General features: G+C 34.8%; 2 protein-coding genes across 2 annotated transcripts in view; both read left to right on the top strand.

Annotated features, from left to right (window-relative positions):
* The window catches only part of LOC142353425 (neurexin-1b-like), a 304,883-nt gene that overhangs the window by 143,913 nt on the left and 137,874 nt on the right, over positions 1 to 23,096 (top strand). The window contains exon 6 of the mRNA XM_075405695.1: positions 21,853 to 22,112. Within this exon, the coding sequence (XP_075261810.1) occupies positions 21,853 to 22,112 (260 nt within the window). The remainder of the gene's footprint in view (positions 1 to 21,852; positions 22,113 to 23,096) is intronic.
* Positions 18,497 to 23,096, top strand: part of LOC142343916 (cullin-4A-like) — a 414,013-nt gene continuing 409,413 nt past the window's right edge. The window contains exon 1 of the mRNA XM_075395314.1: positions 18,497 to 18,506. The gene's annotated coding sequence lies outside the window, so the exon portion shown is untranslated. The remainder of the gene's footprint in view (positions 18,507 to 23,096) is intronic.

Genomic DNA, 23,096 nt, shown 5'->3' on the forward strand with positions numbered 1-23,096 from the left:
TGTTTTCTGTTTTTTTCTCGATCTTTGTATTTCTTGTTGTTTATTGTTTCTGCCAGGTGTTGGGTGCTTAAGTGCTTGAGCAAAAAAGTAAAGAAACTTTTTTCTGAAAATATTGGTTGGGAAGTAGAATTGTTAATGCATTTTGTGGATAATTTGATTCAAGAATTTTTTAGGGAAATTTTTTTTTTTGGTTTTTTTGTGTTCATTTACTTTCCTTTTCCTCGGTTTTTCTTTATATGACCTTTTTGGTTTTTTCTGTCCTTTTTTGTCGTTAATGGTGAAAGCTAATTGTGTCACTAGGTTTAGGAGATTTTTTACCAGATGCATTATCATTTTCTGATGTCAAATACTCTTCTATAGTTATTTTTTCTGTTATTATTTCAAAATTTTTATTGTAATTAAGCACGGGGTTCATTTTGTGAGTTAGGGCGGTTAATTTTCTGCTGTTTTTTTCTTGTTTTTGCTTTCGTTTATGCGGTCGGCTGAAGCTCTTCTGAGCTACAAGCCTTTTCTTGCGTCAATTTAAAGAATGGAATTTTGTTTCTGAAGATACGAATTTGATGAATGTTTGGCGAATCATTAGTACTTTTTGCTAATTTCGTTTTTTGCCTGCCTCTGTTTTCTCTTTGTGAGTCAAGATTTCTCTTGGTTGGCAAGTTATTTCTCGTTTTCTTGTTTTTTAAATGGAAACCTTGGTCTTCGACACGCTGATAGCAAAAAATCTACCATTTGAACGCTGCTATTGATTTTTTTTTTAATTTGTGAAACTAAATTTTATCTCCTCGACTCGTAACGTTCATTTGGTCCCCTTTTGGGTAAAGGAATCCATAGTATTTCATTTGAACTTTGACTTCTTTTTTTCGAAAATTGACTACTCTTTTAGAACGTTGACTTCTGTTTTCGAACATTGGACAACTTACTTGTTAATTTATAGTAATTAGGTACTGCTTGTAAAATTTGAGGACAAATGTAATTTGAAAAACTTCCGGCCCATAACAGTCCCTCCCCCTTTTTAAACTACAGACATCCACGCCTACTTACGATCCCCCACCTGCCTCCCTCACCTACCTTTCTCCCCCACCTGCCTACCTACCCCCAGCAAATGATAATAGATCGCAAAATTTTAATTGCGATAAAACACAGGTTCTTATCATTCCGTTAAATGATGTTTCACAGACGGTTATTACTTGTTAATTTGCTTTCACTCATGTAGGTGAGTTTCTCAGATTGAACCTTTTGTTTTCTATTCACAAACTCTTTTATAGTTGAGCGTCATCTTAGCCCACATTCTGCTTGAAAACTTCAAGTTGCTGACCCTTGGTGTTTCTACAATTGAAAGAATTTAAATTGTATTGGGGCGCTGTCTTTTTTTAAGATCTGTTCACACATTTTCATGATTTTTGAAGTCAAATTGGAGTAGTGATTTTGGTCACGCCGAAATAGGAAGTGGAGCCAAAAAGCAAGTGGTTTTGCGGCGTGAAATTTTTTTTGCTCTAATTTTAAAGTAGAGTGGTAAAACGTGGTTTGAACCAAAAATCGCTTTCTCGCTAGAGGTTTTTTGTTCACATACGGCAATTTCACTTTGATTTTCACTGTTTTTTCGATTTTGATCTGATTTTTTTCAAAATGGTTTTCCCAATTCACTTCTAGTCCGTTCTGGGTCTAGTTTTTTGCTCTCTCGGCTCTTTCTGGAGTTACCTCCAATGCGTGATTATGTCGTTCGTTAGTTCACTCTTTTCCTGCCTTTTCTCCTTCTATCTTCCTTAAATAACTCCTTTTTCGTTATCCCGTTTTTGGAATCCTCGGAATGGGTCTATTCAGTTTTGCGATCTCAACTTTTGTCCATATTGTGTCTATTACCCCTGGCGCCCAAAAATTTTACCTCGTTCTTCCTGTATTCTTGCTAGCGTTTTTGCATTTGCCATTTTTTAAACCAATCTATATGATGCTCTGTTTCTAGTTTTGGTATCTCCGTGCCGATCTTGCTCTCGCGCTGCTCTATAGCAGCTTGATTAACTTGAATACAGTTTGTCTTATTTGCTGACTTTGTCCTTATACTCATTTCCGTCATCTCCAGCATCTGGATTCAATCTCTTCTGTTTTCTTTTTTTTGATATTCTGCTACTTGGCATCTGGAAATTTTATTTTCTATCCTGTCGTTTCTGTTCAAAATCGGACATGGCGTTTTCCTTTCGTCCTTTTCGTAAAATCGACCGTTCAGTCGTCAAGGTTTAAGCGGCGAACGTTTAGTGAGTATTGTTGAACTCACACATGCCGCTTTGTAAGGTACGCCTAGGTTCCAGCGATGGCAGGTTGTTTAAGGTCAACCGTAACAAATGTATGTCTCACACTATATCCTCTGTTTCAACTCGATTCTCATCTAATTTCCTTGGCTTCACGAGTATTGAAATTTCTGATCAGACTTACTCGAGTGTACACCTGTTACTTCTGCGCTCAAAGTTACATGGCTCGGGTGCCCTCAAAAACGCATGATAGTCCGATCAGAGGCAATTTCGAGCGCAAGTGAGCTTGACTAAAAGTTATTTTAACACTGCAAAAATCTTTGCTCAGTTATTAAGTAGGAGTGTTTGGCTCTAAGAGCCAAAAGTATAGATTATTTGATTTGATCAGAGACTGAATTGGGGTCTCGGTTTTCCTCAGAACCGGGAGGTCCAGCAGCTAATTTGAGCTTGTTATCTCAAAATTTATGTTATAGAAAAGTTAATCAAATTTCATGTGCAACCGTCAACAATCAAATTTAATAAAAGAAGTTTTAAAAGTTTTGGGCGTTTACGCTTATTGAGCTATTGCGTCTAAATTCTGTACTGTTTGAATGTCTGTAGGAGTATTGAGTCTGTGAATCTGAACACTGTGAAGGTTTTTACTGGCTTTTCGTGATTGGGTTTTCTTGTCATTGTATATTTCTGGCTAGCCGCGATTGCAGTTGTTACTGGTTGTTTGTCATGCGTAGGTGTAAGTAACAAAAATATTTTCAAGTCAGTGAAGTGAAGGAGAAGAAGACAAAAGATAAATTATTCGAAATGCAGAGATTAATGACGGAGAGTAAACGTAGAGAAACTCCCGTTTTTTGACTTTGTTGTCATTTTTATCATCTCCAAATTTTACTTTTACATGAAAAAAGTTTTTCGATTTGATTTTGTGGTGAATATGTGATGTTCCAGAAATTGGTTAGTAACCCTTTTGAAATTGGTTAATTGGTTAATTGGTTAGTAACCCTTTTGAAAATTTTGATTGCATTTTGAAGGCAGAATTACCTTAGAACATTTTTTACTGGTAAAATTATAGCGGGGGTTAATCTATAGTTAAGGTTAGCTAGAGTTGCAAGAATTTCAAATTGCTTGCAGGTATATTCGTTTATTTGCATTCAGAAAAATTGTTGCTAGTTTTAGGTAAATTTACCTGCATTTTATAATCAATTTACCTGCAAACTTTTCATTGCCAATATTATGGTTTTCATCACATTTTTCTGGATGCAATGAGCTGTGCTGCGAAATTGGGAATATATTTTTTTCATTACTTGATTATTTGACCGTAAATCTTTTACGTAACTTATTTCTGCTGAACTGAATTTTTACCTGTCTGTTATGCTGGGTTACTTGAAAGCTCAATTCGTATGCGGAGACTTGCTTACACAAATAAGGCAAAATTGCCATAATAAGTTTATTGACATGTTTCGCAATGCAGCGGTTTAAAAAACAACAGAATCAACCCAGAGAAAATTCCGGCCGCGCAGGCAGGCGAGCTTTGTGTGGGTAATTTGGATGCCCTGTTTGTTTGTCATTGTTGTTTATCGCTTTCCCTCATTCAAATTCTTTTTTCCACCTTTCTGGGCTTAGTTGAAAGCCCAATAGAGCCCCGACTCATTCGAATTTTATCGCGCATTTCAAAGTAGATTGTAGTTCTGTTTGAGTAACTGTTATTTTTTGACCCTCTTGCTCTGCGCGCTCGAGCCATGAAAATTACTGCTGATCGTTTTTATATTTATTACTGTAGTTACAAAATAGAATACCCTTTTTTGGTACTTTGCAGCAACAATTGTATAATCGTTTTGTACTTTTACGTATAATAAAGGTTAATATGGTCTATTTTTTCTTCGCTCTGTTATTTTTGCTATTTTTTTCAGTTTGACGTTAGTTTTTCCACAAAAATTATTACGCGGTATTGTTTGTATTTGCTGATGTTGGTATAGAGAACTAATTTGAGCAGTTTGTTTGTTTTGTTGTTGTGATGTTTGTTCTTTTGTTTACCTTTCCCTTATTTCCTTTCATCTGCTCTGATTATAAACATGATTTTGAGGAGATATGCTTTGTGTTTAATCCCTTCGTCAATATCTAATTCTCGGTTGATATTAGATTACTTTGTGAGTGTATTATCTAAACAGAGATCTAAGAAATGAAGCCTAAATCAGATAATAATGAACGTGCTTTAGTTATCCACGAGATTAGTCGTTAGGGCTATATTAGCCGACATTCAATTTAGAGGACACGCTGAGATTTGCCCAAAATTTCACCCGGGCGAATTTGAAATGGCAGAAACCAGATTAGTTATCTTTTTAATGCAAAATTCGATGGTCATTAGCATCTTTTTCGTTATTGTAGGGGGGGGGGGGGTGTTCGAATGGGTACGTCTTTATAGTACAAAATTCGACGGTTGTTGGTATCTTTTCCGTTTTTGTGTTTGTGTGTGTGTGTGTGTGGGGGGGGTTCGGGTGAGTACGGGAAGGGAGAGGGTTGGGGGTGCAAAATTTCTTGGGGGACAAAGATCCGGGTGCAAAACTTTGCTTTCAAGAAATCTTAACTAAATGCTGCAATAACCGATTTCCAGTTTGAGTTTGTATTAAAGAAAAACTGCCCCCCCCCCTCCCCCGTGTTTGAACCTTTAAAACGGTATATTTTAATCATTTTAATGATGTTATATCACCTCTTATCAGGCTATACAAGCTATCATTAAATCAAAAGGAATATTTAGTTTCTTCACACCTGGTTGTGAACACATTCTTGCAAGATTTTGAATCGGGGCTGAAAATTTTTTTATTGAATTCGGTTTTGCAATTTGTTCAATAAACAATAATTTGCTTGAAAGATGGTTTCTAAAAAATTTGTACCCTGTTTTATTTTTTTGCCTCGATTGATATCTTTTAAGATTCTTGCAAGAATTTTGCAAGTTTTGAATCAGCTTGCAAGATTCTTGCAAGTTTTAAATTCACTCATGACTAGGGTTTTCTCAACTGAAACAGATCTTTTTTGATAGTCGGCAGTTTGTCTTGAGTGTGTGAGGGCGACTATTTTGAAATACATTTTTTTCTGTCACGGCAAATACCCAATACCAAAATGCCAAATCAGTCAAAAACCTAGAATTTAATAATTTATCTGTATATTGGCTAGAATTACTTAAATTTTTTTTATTCATTGGGTTTTATGTCATGCGGCAGTTATTTTTTTTTTCAAATCTCAAACATGTAAATTTTCTACTGGTTCGGTAAATTGTTTACTTTTGTCGGCTTAGATGAATATCGGCTAATTTGTATGTCGGCCAGTTTGAGATTTGAGTCTGGTGAAAGGACTTTTGGGTCTCTCAAGGGGCATAAATTATTCCTATCCACCACATCAAATTTCTTCACATCTCTTTCATAACTTGTACTAACTTGTTCAACATCGCCCCTTCAACAATCTCTCACAGGCTCCTCTCTGTCTATTCCCCATCTTAAATGTTTTCCTTTTCATTTTCTCTAATTGATATCTGAAAAGTAAAAATGAATTTTCTCTAATTGATATCTGAAAAGTTTAAAAAAAATGAATTCTAGACATGAATTTGTTTTGAACTTTTTTTCCTATGACATTTTGAACAGTTAGGAATTTAGGAAATAATTTTGCAGACATAGAATTTGCTTGTGCTCAAACACGTGTACAAACTGATGGAGGTCTTCTTCTTGGTTCTTTTATCAATGTTTCATTTAGAAAAACCAATTTTTGCGTCGATCCATTATAGCCCCCCCCCCCCCTCCTCTCTCAGCTTAGTAGGTATAAAGCCATTAGCCCCTCCTCATCTCATTGTCATATTTATACCGTTAATGGGGTCTATAATTTTGTTCTATAACAGGTTTTAACGTGCTATAATTTTTTTTGCTTTTTATTGTCTTCAGTTATTGAAAAAAATTACATGCTCATCAGCTACAGAATATAACCTCATTAATATTAATATTTTCAACTTTGAAGTTTCAGACATTGTAGCTTGTAAAGATCAGAAAAACTTCAAAGTACGTGTGGAACGCGCGAAATAAGCCGATTAGGTTTTTCGTGCTCAGCAATTAAAATACTTTGTAAGTTCAGTTAAAATGGGAACAACAAAAAATGTCAAACAGATTTAACTTCCTTTAAAAAACCTATAAATCACTTTCCGACTTTGCATAAGTGAATCATAAATTTTCCTAAATTTGTGTTTTTGCTCAAAATGTTGCCGACGTCAAATTTTATTCCTTTTTTAATATAGTTCCTTATATCAACTGTGCCGTTATTGTATTTTGGAACCCCGAAAAAGTAACTAGCTCAATTAGGCTCATTAGCCTATTTTTGTGCCATTCAAGTGTACCGCAACATTAATACTAAAATTATACTAATTGGAGTTAAATTTTTACTAATAGGAGTTAAACAGTACTAATAGGAGTTGAAATTACACTAATTAAGTTAAAGACTCGAACTGAAAACTTTAAGATCGCATGAAGACTAGGATTTTTAAATCTTAGAATAGTTAGCATAGTCTTTTCACTCATTACGCATTGCGCCTGTGGCCCAACAGAATTTGTGAAAGGATTTCATTTTGTCTGAGTTTTTTTGGACAGTTTTTTTGTTTCACCTGGGTTTGTGGTTCCAATCAGGCGATGATGCGATAAAAATGGATTCATGTCATCTAAGTACACGTAAATTACAAAGCACTTTTATTCGTAATGTTTGGGTCTATGATCCAGCTGATAGTCCTCAATCTGCCTTCTTATTATTCGATATCCGGAATAAAAAAAACCAGTCCAATCAAATGCTCTCGAAAAAAGTTTTAGGCAATTATTGTGAACATGTGTCTTTTTTATTTTGTCTTGACCGTTTTTTTATTTTTGAGTCAATTTTACGCCTCTGACTTTTTGAGCTTTGTGGGATCTGATTTGTTTACTTCTTCACGTCTTTAAGCAGCTGAACTTAATCGGCGTTCATTATTAAAAGTCATGACAAGTTCTCCAGAATCGGTTTCATTTTGTTGCTTTAAATCCTAATGGCGGTCTGTATTAGGCTATAATAAGGCAATTTCAAGCGCATTAGTATACTTTTGCTTCCCTCAAAAAACAGCACCCTGCATGCCAACCCTACTCCCCTCTCCCCTACCAACTGACGCTACGATTGCATTGAACCCCTGCCAGTTGTTCGAGATCAATTTTTTTGACAATACTCTGTTATATTCTTTTGCAATCTGATCATTTGCAGTTAGGAGTGCGCTGTTTTTTTCCAATCATCATGATATTTGACATCCCATAATTCATGTATGAATTCATACTGCTTCTCTGATAAAGTTCTTCAATGTCATTTTTCACATGTCGTTTTCTTCATTTGTTTTGTAACAACAAACTCTACGGTTTTTTTTTGTTTTTCGAGTTTTTTATCTGAATATTATTGACCTCCATCATTGCAGTGGCTTCTTTCTGATCAGAAAAGAACGTTTCAGAGATTATTGATGACCAATCTAGCTCTATATACTGGAACTTCAGGTTGTTCTTCAGTGTATACAGGTTGCTCTTCGGTGCGCTGGTCATATCTATTGCGCCTTCCTCCCTCCTCATTATCTCTCGGTGTCGTTTCTTGGGTGTTTGTACTCTTTGCGTCATGCCACTCCTCCTTTATTGCAGTACTTGATACCTGTATCTCTTTGTTGTCATTGTCTTGATGAGCATTGTCTGGGTGCGAAGTCCCCAGTTGTTCTCACCCTGGTCTATTAGGTTTGGCGTCTCTGTGCTGTCAAGTTGTGAGCCCATTTTTTACTCCTTTATGATCACATATCGAACTGCCATCACCTTGCGTGAATTGGGTATCCGTTGTCACGCTCTGTGTTACCCACAAACTTTCCTTCCGATACGAGTTCTAGTTGGCTGACCTCTCTGTCGCTGTTCCTCATGAAGACTGTGCTAACACAAATAGACTGTGGAAACAAAAATTAATAGTTTTTCAATTGAATGCTTACTCGCCTTAGCTCTGCTGGGCGTCTCTCTTCTCCTTGTCTCACTACCAAGCTTCTGATCAATGCTGCGCGGAGAACTGCTGCTCCCTGGATCTTCTTGAGGAGTCCCGAGTCAATGAGCATACATCTTGCCATCTCCATCAATGTCCTGATGCTCCTCTCAGCTAACCCATTCTGTTGTTTGGTCTCTGGTATGGTGTTCTCCTGCAGAATGCCTGCATCTAAACAGTGTTTTGAACTGATCTGAGAGAAACTACTTCTCATTGTCTTGTCTCAGCTTCTAGGGCGTCCCCACACTGAGAAATATTTTCTTTAGACTGGCCAGTTCTTCACTCTTTGCTTTAAGCAAGTCCACAAATAAAAATTGCGTGTCCACAAATTAACCCGAACCCTGACATTGACTCTACTCTGAATGGTTCCATCTCTGATCACCGTCTCCAGTTCCTCTGATCGGGTTTCTGCCACTCTTGGTACTGAAATCTTTGTTATAATAGCCCATCCGCTTACATTGCACACATCTTCGATTTTCTCCACCGTCTCCTGTGCATTTCTGACCACAAACTCTGGATTTAAATGGCAATTGTCTGTGCCGCTTCCTTGCACTGTCAAGTTGCACGCTGTTGGAACTAATCTTGAATTCTAGGTCTCTGCAGCCTTAGTAAATCAAATAATTTTTTGAGTTAGTTTTACCCGGGTTCCCTTCTGGAATTTCATCAGCTAACCTTTCGCCCTCCTTGAAGGTGAAAGTATGTCCCCATTTTGTGTATCTTGAGACTGATAGGAGGTTTGAGGAATAATCAGGCACATACACAAAATATTCTTCTGTTCGCATTAGCGTGCCCCTCTGTTTGAGGGTATGCTGGTCCTCACACAGCCTCTGCACACTACTATAGAAGCTTCGCCGTTGGGATCTATGGCCACTGATTGAATGAGCACAAAGACCAGAAATGTATCGATTTTTGTCATTGTGGGCTCTGAACAACCACTCCACTAGCATGCTTGCTGTCTTCCTCTTTAATCCTTGGGAGCAGCTCTTGTTCCCTGATGAAGAAGCTGTCCAGATCCTCAGGTTGGCCGAGCTGCAATCGAAACAGGTGTTTCAGCAAATTCACAGCTGTCGGCGTCTACTCACTCTCTCTCCAAGTGCTTCCAAGCCTTTACTCCATCTTTACTCCATCTAAGCAGAAGAGGATTATCACTGTCAAAAACAAATAAGTTTTGTTTTAGCAGTTAATTTTATGACTTAGAAAATTGCTGGGCCCATAAACTGTTGGGCCATGGACTTTCGGAAGTGGAATGAAAGCGTTTTTCACTAAATAAAAGAATTATATTCTCAGAATGAGAGAATAACAAAAGGATTTTTTAGAATAGATATTAGAGATTTTTTGGAGAAACCTCAATAATAGATCCAGGTGTTGATTTGAATTTATAATAAAAAATGGCTCACGTACTAGCTGTATATATACCCATTATCAGTGCGAAAAAGTCAAGATAGAAGACTAATCTTAGCACCATAATTTATAGCGGGTCGCAAAGGTTACCAAATACGGTTTGCTTCTAGAGATTTCCCAGAAATCATTCGCACTTGCGGGATATCATGACCCTACAAGTACAATAAACACCTTGTATGAGAAATTAGCATGAGATATAGATAGGATAATTTGGTTTGATTTATGATAATGTGAATAAGTTGAAATTGAAATAAGCATCGCTTTATGAGAGATTCATTTCAATCATTTTGTTAGTCTATCACCTTCGCTGTGGGATTTTTGATAAGTTAAACTTTCTCTTCAACTAATTTTCTATCAAGGTTTGAAGTCGTTTTCTAACAAATTCTTTTGAAAATGTTTTTTTTTCAGTTTTTTTCCGAGATGTGTTTAGGACTTGATTTTATTAAGAGCCATCTTAAAGTTATATTATCGTCTATTGATTTTCTAGCGTCCAAGTCTGTTTTGTATTTACGTCAGCGACGTAAATCTAGTGCTTTTGGTTTTTTGTATAACAGAAGGGTTTATTTTTAAATTATTATCCATTAATTATTCCTACGCAATCGATATTTTTGCATTTTGTTCTCTGCTGTGAATTTGGTGCTTTTGCTCGCGATAAGACATTTCAGTTGACGTTTTGACTCGTTGGTTTTGTTCATAATCTTCTTATTTTCTTGGGCTCATTCACAGAGTGACTTAAAAGGTCATGGCGCTATGATCAAAGCCCTGATTTTTCCGATCTATTCCCCTTAGGTACGCGTAGCCATCAGCACGACATTATAAAAGCACATCAAAAGTATATTTATTATTTTGAGATGGAATAGAAACAGCAACTAGCTATTAATGTTTGCTTCGTTATTTCTTGAATGAAAGATTTCATAGAAGACCATCGTTTTTTTTGCTATTTGATCACATTATACTATCAAAGTTGATTCTTAAAATGTGACTTTTTTTTTAGCTTGTCTTCTAAGAAGTTGATCAAATTAAAGATTTAAAAGAGTTTTTTCTTTTTTGAAAATCGTTTGTTACTTTTTAAATCATTTGTTTGTAGTTTTCTGAAACGTCGCTGTAATTTTTGCATAAATTCAGTTTAATCCCGTTATTCGGTAGAGTATGTTTCGGTTGATCCTGAAAAAATGAAAGATGATATTGTTGATTTGGTCTACATTGATTTCTGAAAAGAATAAGAATTAATCTTTAGGGGTTACTTAATTGGCTTAATGGGATATATGATACTTTGAATATTTCTCCTAAGGCCTGGCAAATTAGGGAAAAATTTAACCCCACCTATTTTCCATTCACGTGATTTGAGAACGTTACAGCGCCTCCATGTTGTTACTACTCTGGTCTGCTCTAAATTTTTCCAGTTTACTGGTCATCTACCACAATGGCCGCTCTCTCCCCATTTTTTTGGTTACGGGTCTCAGGAACGCCTGCTTTATTACTAACCATTACTAGATAATAAATTTATTATAACAAATCGTGTTGTCAATTGTGAGCGCGATCTAGCGTAACGTTGCACACGGGAAATTAATCAAAAGAAGCGCTGAAAAACGCCCTCCTATTGCCCCATAACTTGCCCTTGATCTTATTTTAGATTACCCACCCCCCCCCCTCTCATTTTTTATCAGCTGATTCAAAGTCCAGAATGGGTTTGTTTTCGAATATGTATTTGCGAGTTTGATATCTAGTAATGAGTATTTAGCCGACTGGCGAGTAATTTTTAAGGATTTTTTTCCACTAGTAATGTTGAACCCCAGCATTATAAAATAGAATTTACGTGTTGCAAAAATCTTTTTTTTTGTTTCAATTAGAAATAAAATATTAAGTAATTTTTCCTCAGGGCTAAACTCGACTTTGATTGTTTGAGTTTTTACCCCGTAAGCTTACTTATTTTTTTCTTTTAAAGTTATCCTCATTCTTCATTTTTGAATGTAAAATAATACTGAAGGCGATATGAAACCGTTTTCTTTAAAAGGGTTAATATTATTATAACTTGTCTGGTTATAATCCGGTTAATCACTCTGCTTTTAAACGGCTGCAACTGAAAGCGGTAGAGATTATTTGATTCTCAGCGTGACGTCTCAAATTCTTTTTTTAAAGTGGCAATTTTTTTAAATCTTTCTTTTTTTTATGTTCTTAAGCCGTTATAAACACCAAGGCATTATATTTGTAATCCGTTACAAATACTCCCTTTTTCTGTTTCTCTTACTCGTGTCAATATTAACATTAAATTGACAAGCTAGATGGGCCAAAAAACGTTACTAAAGTGGTCAATTTGAAGCGAAATTCACTCAATTTCAAACCTTTTTCGCTCTTTCTCTCTCTTACATCGGCATTAACTATAAACTGTTTTTTTTTGTTATTATAGCGTGCACACACATACATATATACACGCCGCGACCATTATGCGTATAGCTGCGTAAAAGGTTGTAAAGTAATATTGAATTTTGCCATGATAGAAAAGCGAAGAGACATAACAGATTGATATTGAAACAACGCCCATGAAAAAGACAAGCCTGTTTCTGATTTCACTTATGAACCATTCCGTATTTTCTCTCCCATCAGATGGGAAATGCTTTCATGCAAAATCGTTTTCAAATCTTTTTCTCAAGATCACTTCCTGTGAAATGTGTGTCAAACAGTGAACAAAAACCGCACACCGCTTGAACAGTTTTACCCTTCATCAAGTCAAGATTGACCAATGAAATGCGCAGAATTGTAGCGCTTTTTCAAACGTCAATTTTACCTACAATTTAGAGTGGCTTGATTCAATTGTCATGCGTCAGTTTTAAACAATTTTACACCTAAACTCGCTTCGCAAATAATTTACACTATCAGCATTTATGAATTTTTTATTCAACTTTATTTATCAAAGCGTTCCTTTATTGGTTGTTTTTGTAAATTGTATTGACCTTCTAACTTATTTCCGAGTTTCTCCGCCAGAATATTTTTTGGCCTGTGTTCCATTTAAATTTTGATTTCATCTTATTTGACTCTATTTTACAAGGACCGCTTTCAATTGTGGCTTGAGAATATTTCAATTATTTGCAATATATTTGTGAGCTAGTTTTACAAAAGCGTGCCTCCCTTCTTACAATGTTGCTAGTTCATATCTACTGCTTGTTTACGTGGTTGGGTCCTGAAATTACTGAAATTTGTGGCAGACATTTTTATTCACGTTTTCTTCTGGTAAGTCTACATAATAAATGCATATACTTTTGTTCTTAAACACTCCAAGATGTATGAAAGAGAAACTATGTCGATAAACTTAAAAATTAAGTCATTGAAACAAAATGGCGCGTATGAGTCTCTGCTTTGAACAAACGATCTAAAAGACTTCCTATTCCTTCGATAGATTCCTTTAGATCGATGACGTTGGTCAGAATTCTTAGCAGACTTGGTTTGATGCAGCCAATTTTTGTCTGCGGCGAAATGCTGAACAGATAACTGACCTCAAACCAATAGTTTTCATCAGGCAGTCTGCTGATTTTAAATATAAACACAAATTTTCAAAGATATGCTAAATTGTACTCTAATACAGCATTTCTAAGGAGTAAAATACCTATTTCTAAACCTATTTCAATTAAGGTAGGTAGCTATATTTTGTTATAGTGGTTTTAAGAAGTTATAAACAATGATTTTGTTGCCAATTACAAATTCCAAATCAAATAAAAACTCAGGGAAACGAAACTCGACACACCTTGATAAGACATGCATGATCTTCACATCTCTTGCAGAACTTGAAACATGTTGCAAAGAACTTGAAATACCAACATTTCAAGGTAACTCGTCATAGGACGATGATAAGATTTTATCAAGAGAAACCAAGATAATTTCTTGGCGGCTTTTGACAAAATCTTCTTGAATTAACAGCAATTTTGCAGAGAAGTAAAAAATAATTCTTACTAAAAAACCTTATAGTATGACTTAACGTGACCTATTTATGGTGCTTATAATTTCTACGAATATTTAGGTTCAAAGAATAGTTACTTTGAAGAACAAATGCATTGCTGTGTAATTCATTGGAATCAAGCCGTGTTGTTCGTTAACTATATAACCATTTGAGGTCCCCAGATATAACTTTTTAACCATTTTGATCATATAACATTTTTACTTTCACCATTAGCATAATCTAATTTGGAGACAATTTAACAGAAATATTTTGATTAAAAATGTATTTTGTAAATTTCAAGAGCTGATTATTTATTTATTTATTAAAATGACATCATATCCAGACATTTTTGGCCAAAACGGAATAGACAAAAAACGGAGTTGATATCGCTGTGATACCTATACTACCATCAATTGACAATTATAAGTGAAAATCAGCTATAGTTTTAGAGTACCTAATGTATTTGAGACTGCATATTTTATATCTACTGTCCGAAGTGATAATCAGACATTAACAGTGCTATTGAATTGGTAAAATAAAATTTCAAAAAAGATATACAAGACAAACTTTTGCGATGAGATTGAAAATTGCAATTTTGGTTCACATTTTAAATAATTACTTGATTTATCATCAACATCTATTTGTCAAAAATACAAAAAATGCTGTACCGACATTAGCCTTTTGTGATCTAATATTTGAGATATGGATATCTGGCTCGACATTCAGTTTTCAAAAATGATTTTTTTTTTCGTCCCACCGAATTCAGGGAATTCGTCAGCCACTCAAGACTGCATAAATTGGAATAAAACCAACGAAATTGTTTAAAGCACTCAGGATAGCCTGAGTAAAAGTAATTTAAGATTATATAATTTATTTAACGCCCGCTTTTAAGTTTTTATCAAGTTTTTAATGATATCAAAAGCACTAAAGAAACATTTTTGCTGTTTTTTAGGCTGTGGTTATAATAGCAATCATTGTCTTATCAAATTTGATTCTCACAGAGTAATTAAAAATAAGGCTTGCAATAGAGACGTCGCGCACTTTGTTATTTCAATAAATAGCTCAACAATATACGAGAGGCTTGCTGTTTTTGTTTTGCTGTCCATGAACAAGAAGTTATGCTTATCCCAAATTTATACTACCTTAAAACTGACATGTGAAATGATTCTTAAAAAGAAAGACTGGTCGATTTTTTTCTTTTGACAAGTTTTGTCTTTGTTAGTTTTCCTGCTTTAGTAATAGTAACTGCCTCAGATTTTGCTGTTGATCGGATTTTATTTAAAGCAAAATGCTGTGTAATTTTCCACCCAACCTACTTCTTTTTAAAAACTTGTTATGTTGTTCAGTCTGAGAGGCTTTCTGTTATCAAATTAAAGCACTTATTGCAGTTCTCCAGTTTTTTCTGGAATTTTTTTTGTCAAATTGCGGACAAAGTTGAATTAACAGCACTTGTCAGATAATACATTGACTGACTGACTTTGTAAAAAATTTTATGAGGTCTCATATAATAAAAAGTTTGCTTCAGGTAATAATTTTTTGGGAAAAAGATCGTTCTTTGTCGCCAAAAAAGGCATTTGTGCCAAAAAAGGCAAATTAAATAGTTCTTGTTCATGAACGTGGTGTCCTTTAAAAATTCAAAATCAAGAAAATGTATTTTTTGACAATTCACTTTGCGTAAAATTTTGGTAACTTTTTATGTTTGCAATAACTCCTATTTCTCCCGGAATTCTGACGTGTTGGCGAAGAAGCAATGTTTTGTCAGATTCAATATTTTTGGTGAACGAGCAAAAGTCTCCCGTTTAGTCTTTCGTGTTTTTGTTCTAAGCAAATTTCTTTCGTGTTTTTGTTCTAATCATTTAGTCATAATGCATTAGATTATCAAAGTTCATTAAAGCGATTGCTGGCTGGCATTAGCATTAAGCTGAATAGTTTTCAGTTTAGTAGCTGAATTAAAAGTAATTATAACATCTAACTGAATAGGCAAAATTTATACACCAAATAAAAACACTTTGACACTTAGAAAAATTCTGTCCATATTTATATCTTATTTTTTTCTGTTTCAATCCCAATGTGCGTCAAGCGTGTCAACGGCGGTTGTTTTCCTGCAATTTGCATTGTTTGAAATCTTTGTTTCAATTGAGAATAAGGTTTTTTCTTTTTAGTTGTTTTAGGCTCCAATAATCATGTACAAATTGTGTCGGACTTACTGGTATTTTTTGTTATTTTAACATACCTATGCTTTTGTGAGAAGCGCTCCTTCCATTGTTAGTTGAACTCCAGAACCAGTATTTTTCTATATTGATGAACGTTCTGTTTGTGTGTCCTGTTGATCAATGAATTACATTGTTTTCATGGAGCGATAATGATCAAGCAACTTTACAGTTAGCTATTGGAAGAAATAATTTTATTGGAAACTTTTCCTCTCGCATTTCCCTTAGAATATGATTTTTATTTTTTGTTTCTGGGATTTCCCCACCGTGAAAAATACAGAAGATTGGACAAATGATGTCGGTTTTTTAATCCTGTTTAAATTTGTCTCTCTGCTGTTTACAATGATGCATTTGATCTTCATAATTGTTTAGATGTCATGTTTCTAATCGAACTTGTTTACTGTTAACTACTATTGCACACTAATTTGTTCGTCTTGTACTATTATTTTCACACACATTTAAAACCTTAAGATAGAGAAAACAACGACGATTGTTCGAAGAGACGCTTTTTTGTCAAAAAAGATGAGAGCTAAGATAACTGAATAAAGACAAACTTATAAGAAATGTTTTGACTGTTCAATGAACTGTTCATGTGAACTTTGATTTCTTAAATGAAACTGAGTTTTTAAACAGGACCAAGGTTTAATCAATTTGGTTAGTTTTTTTAATTGATATCTATAGCTTTTATTCGCGTTCATTTCTTATCATTAAACTCAAGGTTCAAAAAATGTGAAATGATTTAGGAATAAGTTAGAGTTAAAGATCAGATTTTGCTGAAAAATGGAGTGTATAAAAAACATTATCGCCTTTTCTTTGTTAAAAAACTGACTAAAAAGTTTAAGCGGGTTAAAAGTTTTATAAAATTAGTGCTGAGGTTTTTTAGAATTGAATGTTGGATCCGATATCGAAATGGTAGTCGAGTGATAAAAGAATATTCGCTCTATCGCCTGAGATCCGGTACCAAGTTTCAAAACTAGTGATTTTGAGGCCTGCGAAATATACTTGCCTTTAATGGGACCAATTGCGAATAAGAAAAAAATCTTTAGGAAGTAATATTAGCAAAGTTTTTTAGCAGAGTTTTTTTTAACCTAAGCGCTGTTTATGTGGAAAGTGTTTCAAAGATTGTGTTAATTTTGACGTCAATGTATGTTCTTTATGTCTTGCATTTTTGTGCGTTAATTTTTGCGCTTCAAACTGAATATATATTTTTTGCTTTTTGTAAGAGTCGCTAATTACATCAAAACATGGCTGTCAATTCCCCCAACACTTTCGATTGAACTTCATAGCCGCGTTTTTTGTTCACGTCAATTGGAGTTATTGTCACAATTGATGAACTTTTCGGGCTTGTCTTCAATTCTTCAAAAGGGCTAAATGGGCTGTTCATTTCTTTCTTATTACTTATAGAGCAGAATGGTAATTGTTGAATTTCTATTTACTAATGCAGTTTAATTTTGTTGGTCTCGAGGATACTCCCGTTAATTTGCGCCCCCTTTTTTCTGCCCTTTGAAACGCCCTTCTTTAAAAACATTCAGCATTTCTTTTTTCACACTATTCAAAGGGATGATGAGTTATATTACAAACGTACATGTGAAAAAAAAACTCGAGAATAATGTTATTTACATAAAACAATGGTAATTTATACAAAGCCAAGTGCTTTTAATCGACTTTGAGACGCTAAGACATTTTTTTGCAAAAATTAGTCGACTTTTCATTGATTCCGCCCTCGAAGTGTGGTCTTTAAGGGGCACGTGGGTTTCGCGGAGGAGCATAAATTTTTTTAATGTTAAGTTTTGGCGTAAGATTACCTAAACGTGTTTTAACCTGATGCAACAACGCTTTCTATTATTCAAAAGACGCATAGAAGATGCTAAGCAAGAAGATGCTAAAAACTATGTTGTTTTACCAGGTTTATTAACCGCAAAAAATTCATTTTTGAGATTGGAAAAAGTGCCTAAATGACCATCATCATCTTTATTCAGACGATCTATGCTTTTCTGTGATGTATTTTTACTGTTGTTTTCTACTTTATTTTAGAACCTACTGTTCCAGCCCGTCGTGAAATGGGATTAGGAACTTCTTGCATCACAGAGTACTTTTGTTTCGACCAATTATTGAGGAGCGATTTATTTTTTCGAAATTAAAAATAGAGCACCATTTCAAAAAAGTACCTTGAACAACTAAATTGATCGTTAAAGACTTTTCAACTTTTCAAGGAATTTTTCATTCCAGTGGAATAAATATATCCATTTGATGTTCAATGGATAATATAAATATACTGAAATCAACTGAGCAGAAAAAATTTGGCATGAACTTTTTTTTTAGAATTTTTCACAAAAATTATTTTTCACGAAAGGTCTATAAACTGTCGGGGTCATTCTTTTTGAAGCATTTGACTTAGTTTATAATCACCTTTTCATTTAGTTTTTTATAACAATATTTTGATGAATAGAGTTGCTGAGGAACTGCTTTCACGTTACCGTTCTAATTAAAGTTCACACCAAAGTTTTTTTAAATCAGCTTATAACAGATGATCAAAAATTTTGAGCTACATAATAGCAGTAAGCACAAAGTCAGAAAACAAAGGCAAAGTTTACTTGAATTTTCTCCTTTTATGGATGAAACCGCCTTAAGCAATGAACAGTTGTCTTTGTTTAATTGTCAATCAGCTTATTAAATCTTAGTTGACTTCATGTTTTCAATTTTTTGAACCGATTTTGTTCTTCTCTTCTACGTAGGCATGTTTTTGTTGGTTGCATAACTCAGCGGAATGTTAAGCTGCAACTGCTTTTTAGGAAAGGTTTTGATTATAATATAAATATAATATATTTACATCAAATATAATAGAACCAGCTCTAAAGAATGCTATTGTAGGGCATAAATGTTATTATAATCTGTCAATCTTTTTTGGTTTTTGTACTCTTTCACAAATTTTGAGATTTCTTGTAATATGGCAAATTGTTTAAGGAATTGGCTTTAAAAGGATCAGTAGAGTCAATTGGTCGAAATGCGAAAGTAAAAAAAATAAAGTGAGAAATTGTTGTGTGAAAGAAAATTTACGAACAACGGGTTTCTTTTGAGTTCTGCTTTCCGAAATTGAATTTAACTTAATGTCCAATATGCTTCTAATAATGGCCTGAATAATTAGGAAAGTTTAAGAAACAATTCTTAGACGACTCTTTGTTTCTCATGGTCCGAATAAACGACCGAATTTCCTTATTTTTGAACAAAAGTTGTTATAAGGCTACTTTACTTTGAGGGCCCAGAAAAGAGCAGAAAGTATTTGTTAAATTATTTAGGTCAAATTCTCTTGAAACTTGGTAATCTCTTGTAATTAAGGTGTTACGACCAGCTCTAACGAATGCTATTGTTGCGCTGTTTATTGTGGAGAAGTCGGTTTAGAGAGCATAATTGTAATTATAAACTGCTAATCTTTATTGGTTTTACTCTTTCCATAATTTTGAATGTTCTTGTGTTTTTGGTAATTTTTTTTGGGATTGGGTTTCAAAATGATCAATTGAGACAATTGGTCGACACGCGAAAATTAAGTAAACTATGATAAGAAAATGTTTTGTGAAAGAAAGTTTGCGATCAAAGGGTTTTTTTACTTCTGCATTTCAAAGTTGAATATCACTTAATGTCCAATTTGTTTCAAATAATGGTATGAAAATATGGGAAAATTTAAGAAGCAATTCTTAGATGAAACTTTATTTGTCATGGTCCGAATAGACGGCTCAATTTCCCTATTTTTGAACAAAAGTAATTATAAGGCTACTTTACTTTGAAGGCGAGAGAATATCCTAACATTTCTTTAAAGCTGGATTTATTTTTACACCATGTGCACTTTTCGAATATTTTTTTCAGATGTTATTTCAGTTCTAAATAGAGCAGTAAGTTATTTTTTAAAGTATTTAGGTCAAATTCTCTTGAAATATGGGAGTAAGGTGTTATTGCTAACGCTTCAAAGACGAAGTGGTCCGATTTTTTTTTTCAAGTCGTCATTCTGTTCTGTACCGAAAAAGGGAGAGCTATCTATTGTAGCAAGAACTGGAGCTTCAATCGTTTTTATACTGGCTGTTCAGGCCACTTTCCTGTCATTTCTCTGTGTTTATATATCCCTTTACAGTTTTCGTCAAATAAAAATTCTGACCTTTAATTTTTTGTATCATTAGTATATCATGTCATCTAATCACATTAAATGAGCTGGAAATTTATGTTTGTTACAGATCCGTTTCGGTTGTATAAATTAAAAATTAACTCATATAAACCGTTCCATAAACTCGTTTCTTAACGAAATCTTGTTTTGCAGAAAAAAAAACGTTCTTTTTAGAAGAAAAGGAATCCAATTAAAATATTTGTTCTCTCATATGTAAAATTTTGAACAGATCAGTTTGTTTTTACAACCGTACATCGAAATTGTCGGCTTGTACTAAAATACGTTCACTGCAGGAATTTTCGCTTATTGTCGAAGCTTTTATAAATTAAGAAACATCGTTTTTTTTTTCACTTCTTAGGTGCTCCAAAAATGAGACCATAGGAAAAGTTATTTTTAAAGAAAAATTTCAAAGCAGATTTTCTGAGCATAGTTGCTCTGAAGCTGGAAATTTCTGACAAATCGGTTTTCATCGTTTTAAATTTTCACAAATATGGTTGCAATTTAAGCGATGTTAAAATGTAAGATATTTTAAAGCGCTATTGGGGTTGTCAATTAATGCTTTTTTCTTTTCTAATTTTGATCGATGTCACCGGAGGACACAATTAACATTACCAGCTGAAAGTCACGATTCAACTCTTTCTCCCTTCCGGAGGGTGACACGTGATAAAATCAAACAATTGACATTTGATTGAGTGGTTGAACACTTTTGTCTGAGATGTGATTAAATTTGAAGTAAATTCCAAAATGAGTTGTAGATTTTTTATTACTGTTAACAGGTCCTGAAGACAATGTTAATTGATAAATATATAATTGTTTTTGCTATGTCTGTAGTATAGATTTTAGTCACCTTTATATGATCTAATGACGTAATTTTGATTTTAAAAAATATGTGATGTTGGATTTTTAAAAAGTGATTTTTGGCGACCGTCGATACAAATTATAATTTGCGCCATACGATAAATTTGAATTAGGATGGATGAAATAGATCGTGTCCCGTGTCGAAAGCGGCAGTCGACTGAAGCAGTAAGAAATGCATAAAATCGGCGAAAATATGTACTGGTTATGGGCGTTTTTAGCAAATGAACGCGACTGAAAAGTCGATAATTGTGTGCGCAGTAAAACGGCATCTAAAACACGATTAACTGAAGTGAAATGAAAAACAGTCGAAAAACTATCAAAATTGCGAAACGTGTAGGCTTTGACCGTTTTTAGCTTGAAAGAAACAACATAAAAAGACAGTTTCTGAGGTTGAAAATGATACTATCGTCTCTACTTTGCATGAGATGAAAAGTGGGGTCTTTCCCATTATAGCCCCCCAGCTTAGTGGTCAGATAACCTATAGCCCCCCCCCCCTCAATCATGGTAATTATACCATAATGGGGGGCTATAATTTCATGCAAGGACTATAATGGGAAAGACCCGAAAAGTGTCCTTAAAATCAAAAAATTACAATCTTGTGAACAAAATCAATTTATGAATTCAGACCGAATTTGACAAAAATTGCATTTAAAAACTTAACAGTACTGGCTTGAGAAATATCATGAGCGGTTGGGATCTTCATTTAAAAAAGATGTTTAATTACCGTACAAGAAAGCGATCTATTTTTCGCTCCACCGCCAGTACTTTTTATGACCCCCCCCCCCCTCCCCCGCTTAAAAATTATGAGTTATTATCTTGCTCTCATTATATAGCACGTGTACCTGAGGGCGTAAAAGTTATGCCCAGTAAACGGAGGGTGGTAGAATACATCCCAAAAGAATGATGATGGGTAGAATATATCCGAAACTAATGATCTGAGGGGGGGGGGGGGGTCCAAAAAGGATGATCTCTGCAAAAGACCTTGAGATCCTGAGACGTGGATTTTGTTAGGTGACGTTCTGGAGCACGGCAATCCACGTGACCTTCATCCCCACTGCTCTCGGAGCATACCAGGAGTCACAGTTGCTAGGAATGCCGACAGATGACGATGACGTGTTCTTCAATGGGTTCCTCATATCTGGTCCCCCGATTGAGCAGAAATGCTGTGATGTAGAACCTCCCACTGACGTCACTTTCAGAACTGGGCAGAGTTATCTATCTCTTCCCAAGTGGAGGGCACCCACAGACGGCACCCTGTCATTCAGTTTCAGGTCCGTTTCCATTTCCTGTCTGAAAGAGTTCCGATCTATTTCGCCTCCCGTTTTTTATGCCCCCGATATACAATTTATATGTTTTGTGTAGCACATTACTATGTAAAAATAGCACGTGCGCCTGGGGGCGGGGTTAAAAGTTATATACCCACTAAGCTGGGGGGGGGGCAGAATGGATCCGGAATTATACCACGTATTACTTTGCAAAATGTACAGTTTTGCGGAAAACGTACACTTTGAAGCTTTTCCGGACAACATTGACAAAAGCTTCGGGTCTTTCCCATTATAGCCCCCCAGCTTAGTGGTCAGATAACCTATAGCCCCCCCCCCCCCCCCCAATCATGGTAATTATACCATAATGGGGGGCTATATTTTCATGGGGGGGGCTATAATGGGAAAGACCCAAAGCTTCAACGACCCTAAAATCCATTTATCGAGTTTCTCTGTTAATTACTGAATCTACAGATAGTTTGCATTTCCTATTCATAATCAGTAATTAGTGATACGAGGGCCTTTCATGCTATTGGTTACAAATTAGGCTTTCTTTGATTTATGTCTAATTGACAAGTTCTTAAAAGCAATCGTGGACAGCATTAACAACCTCGGGTAAGTTTACTACATCAAATGTACCTTTTTTCAGTGTAATGAACGGTTTTGTTTGTTCAATTATTTTTGAACGATCGATATAATTTACGATATGATTTTAAAAATTTTAGTCAAAATTTGTAGAACGGCTAGAGAATATTTGAATGCTTTTATGCGTTCTTTTTTGAAACAGGTGAATTAAATTATAACCAAATAGTTAAATATACGTGGAAAAAATATATGTAAATCATGCAGACAGTCGTAATATTATTTCAAATACAAAATCAAATCTTAAAATAATTATAACACATACTAGAAAACTCTATTTGGAGCAGTCCCATCCCCCTCCCCTCCCCTCCGCTCCCATTAGACAGTGGTAATTTATGATTGTCCTCCTTC

Source organism: Convolutriloba macropyga, chromosome 1, assembly GCF_964194025.1.
Source record: "Convolutriloba macropyga chromosome 1, txConMacr16.3, whole genome shotgun sequence".
Taxonomy (NCBI): domain Eukaryota; kingdom Metazoa; phylum Xenacoelomorpha; order Acoela; family Convolutidae; genus Convolutriloba; species Convolutriloba macropyga.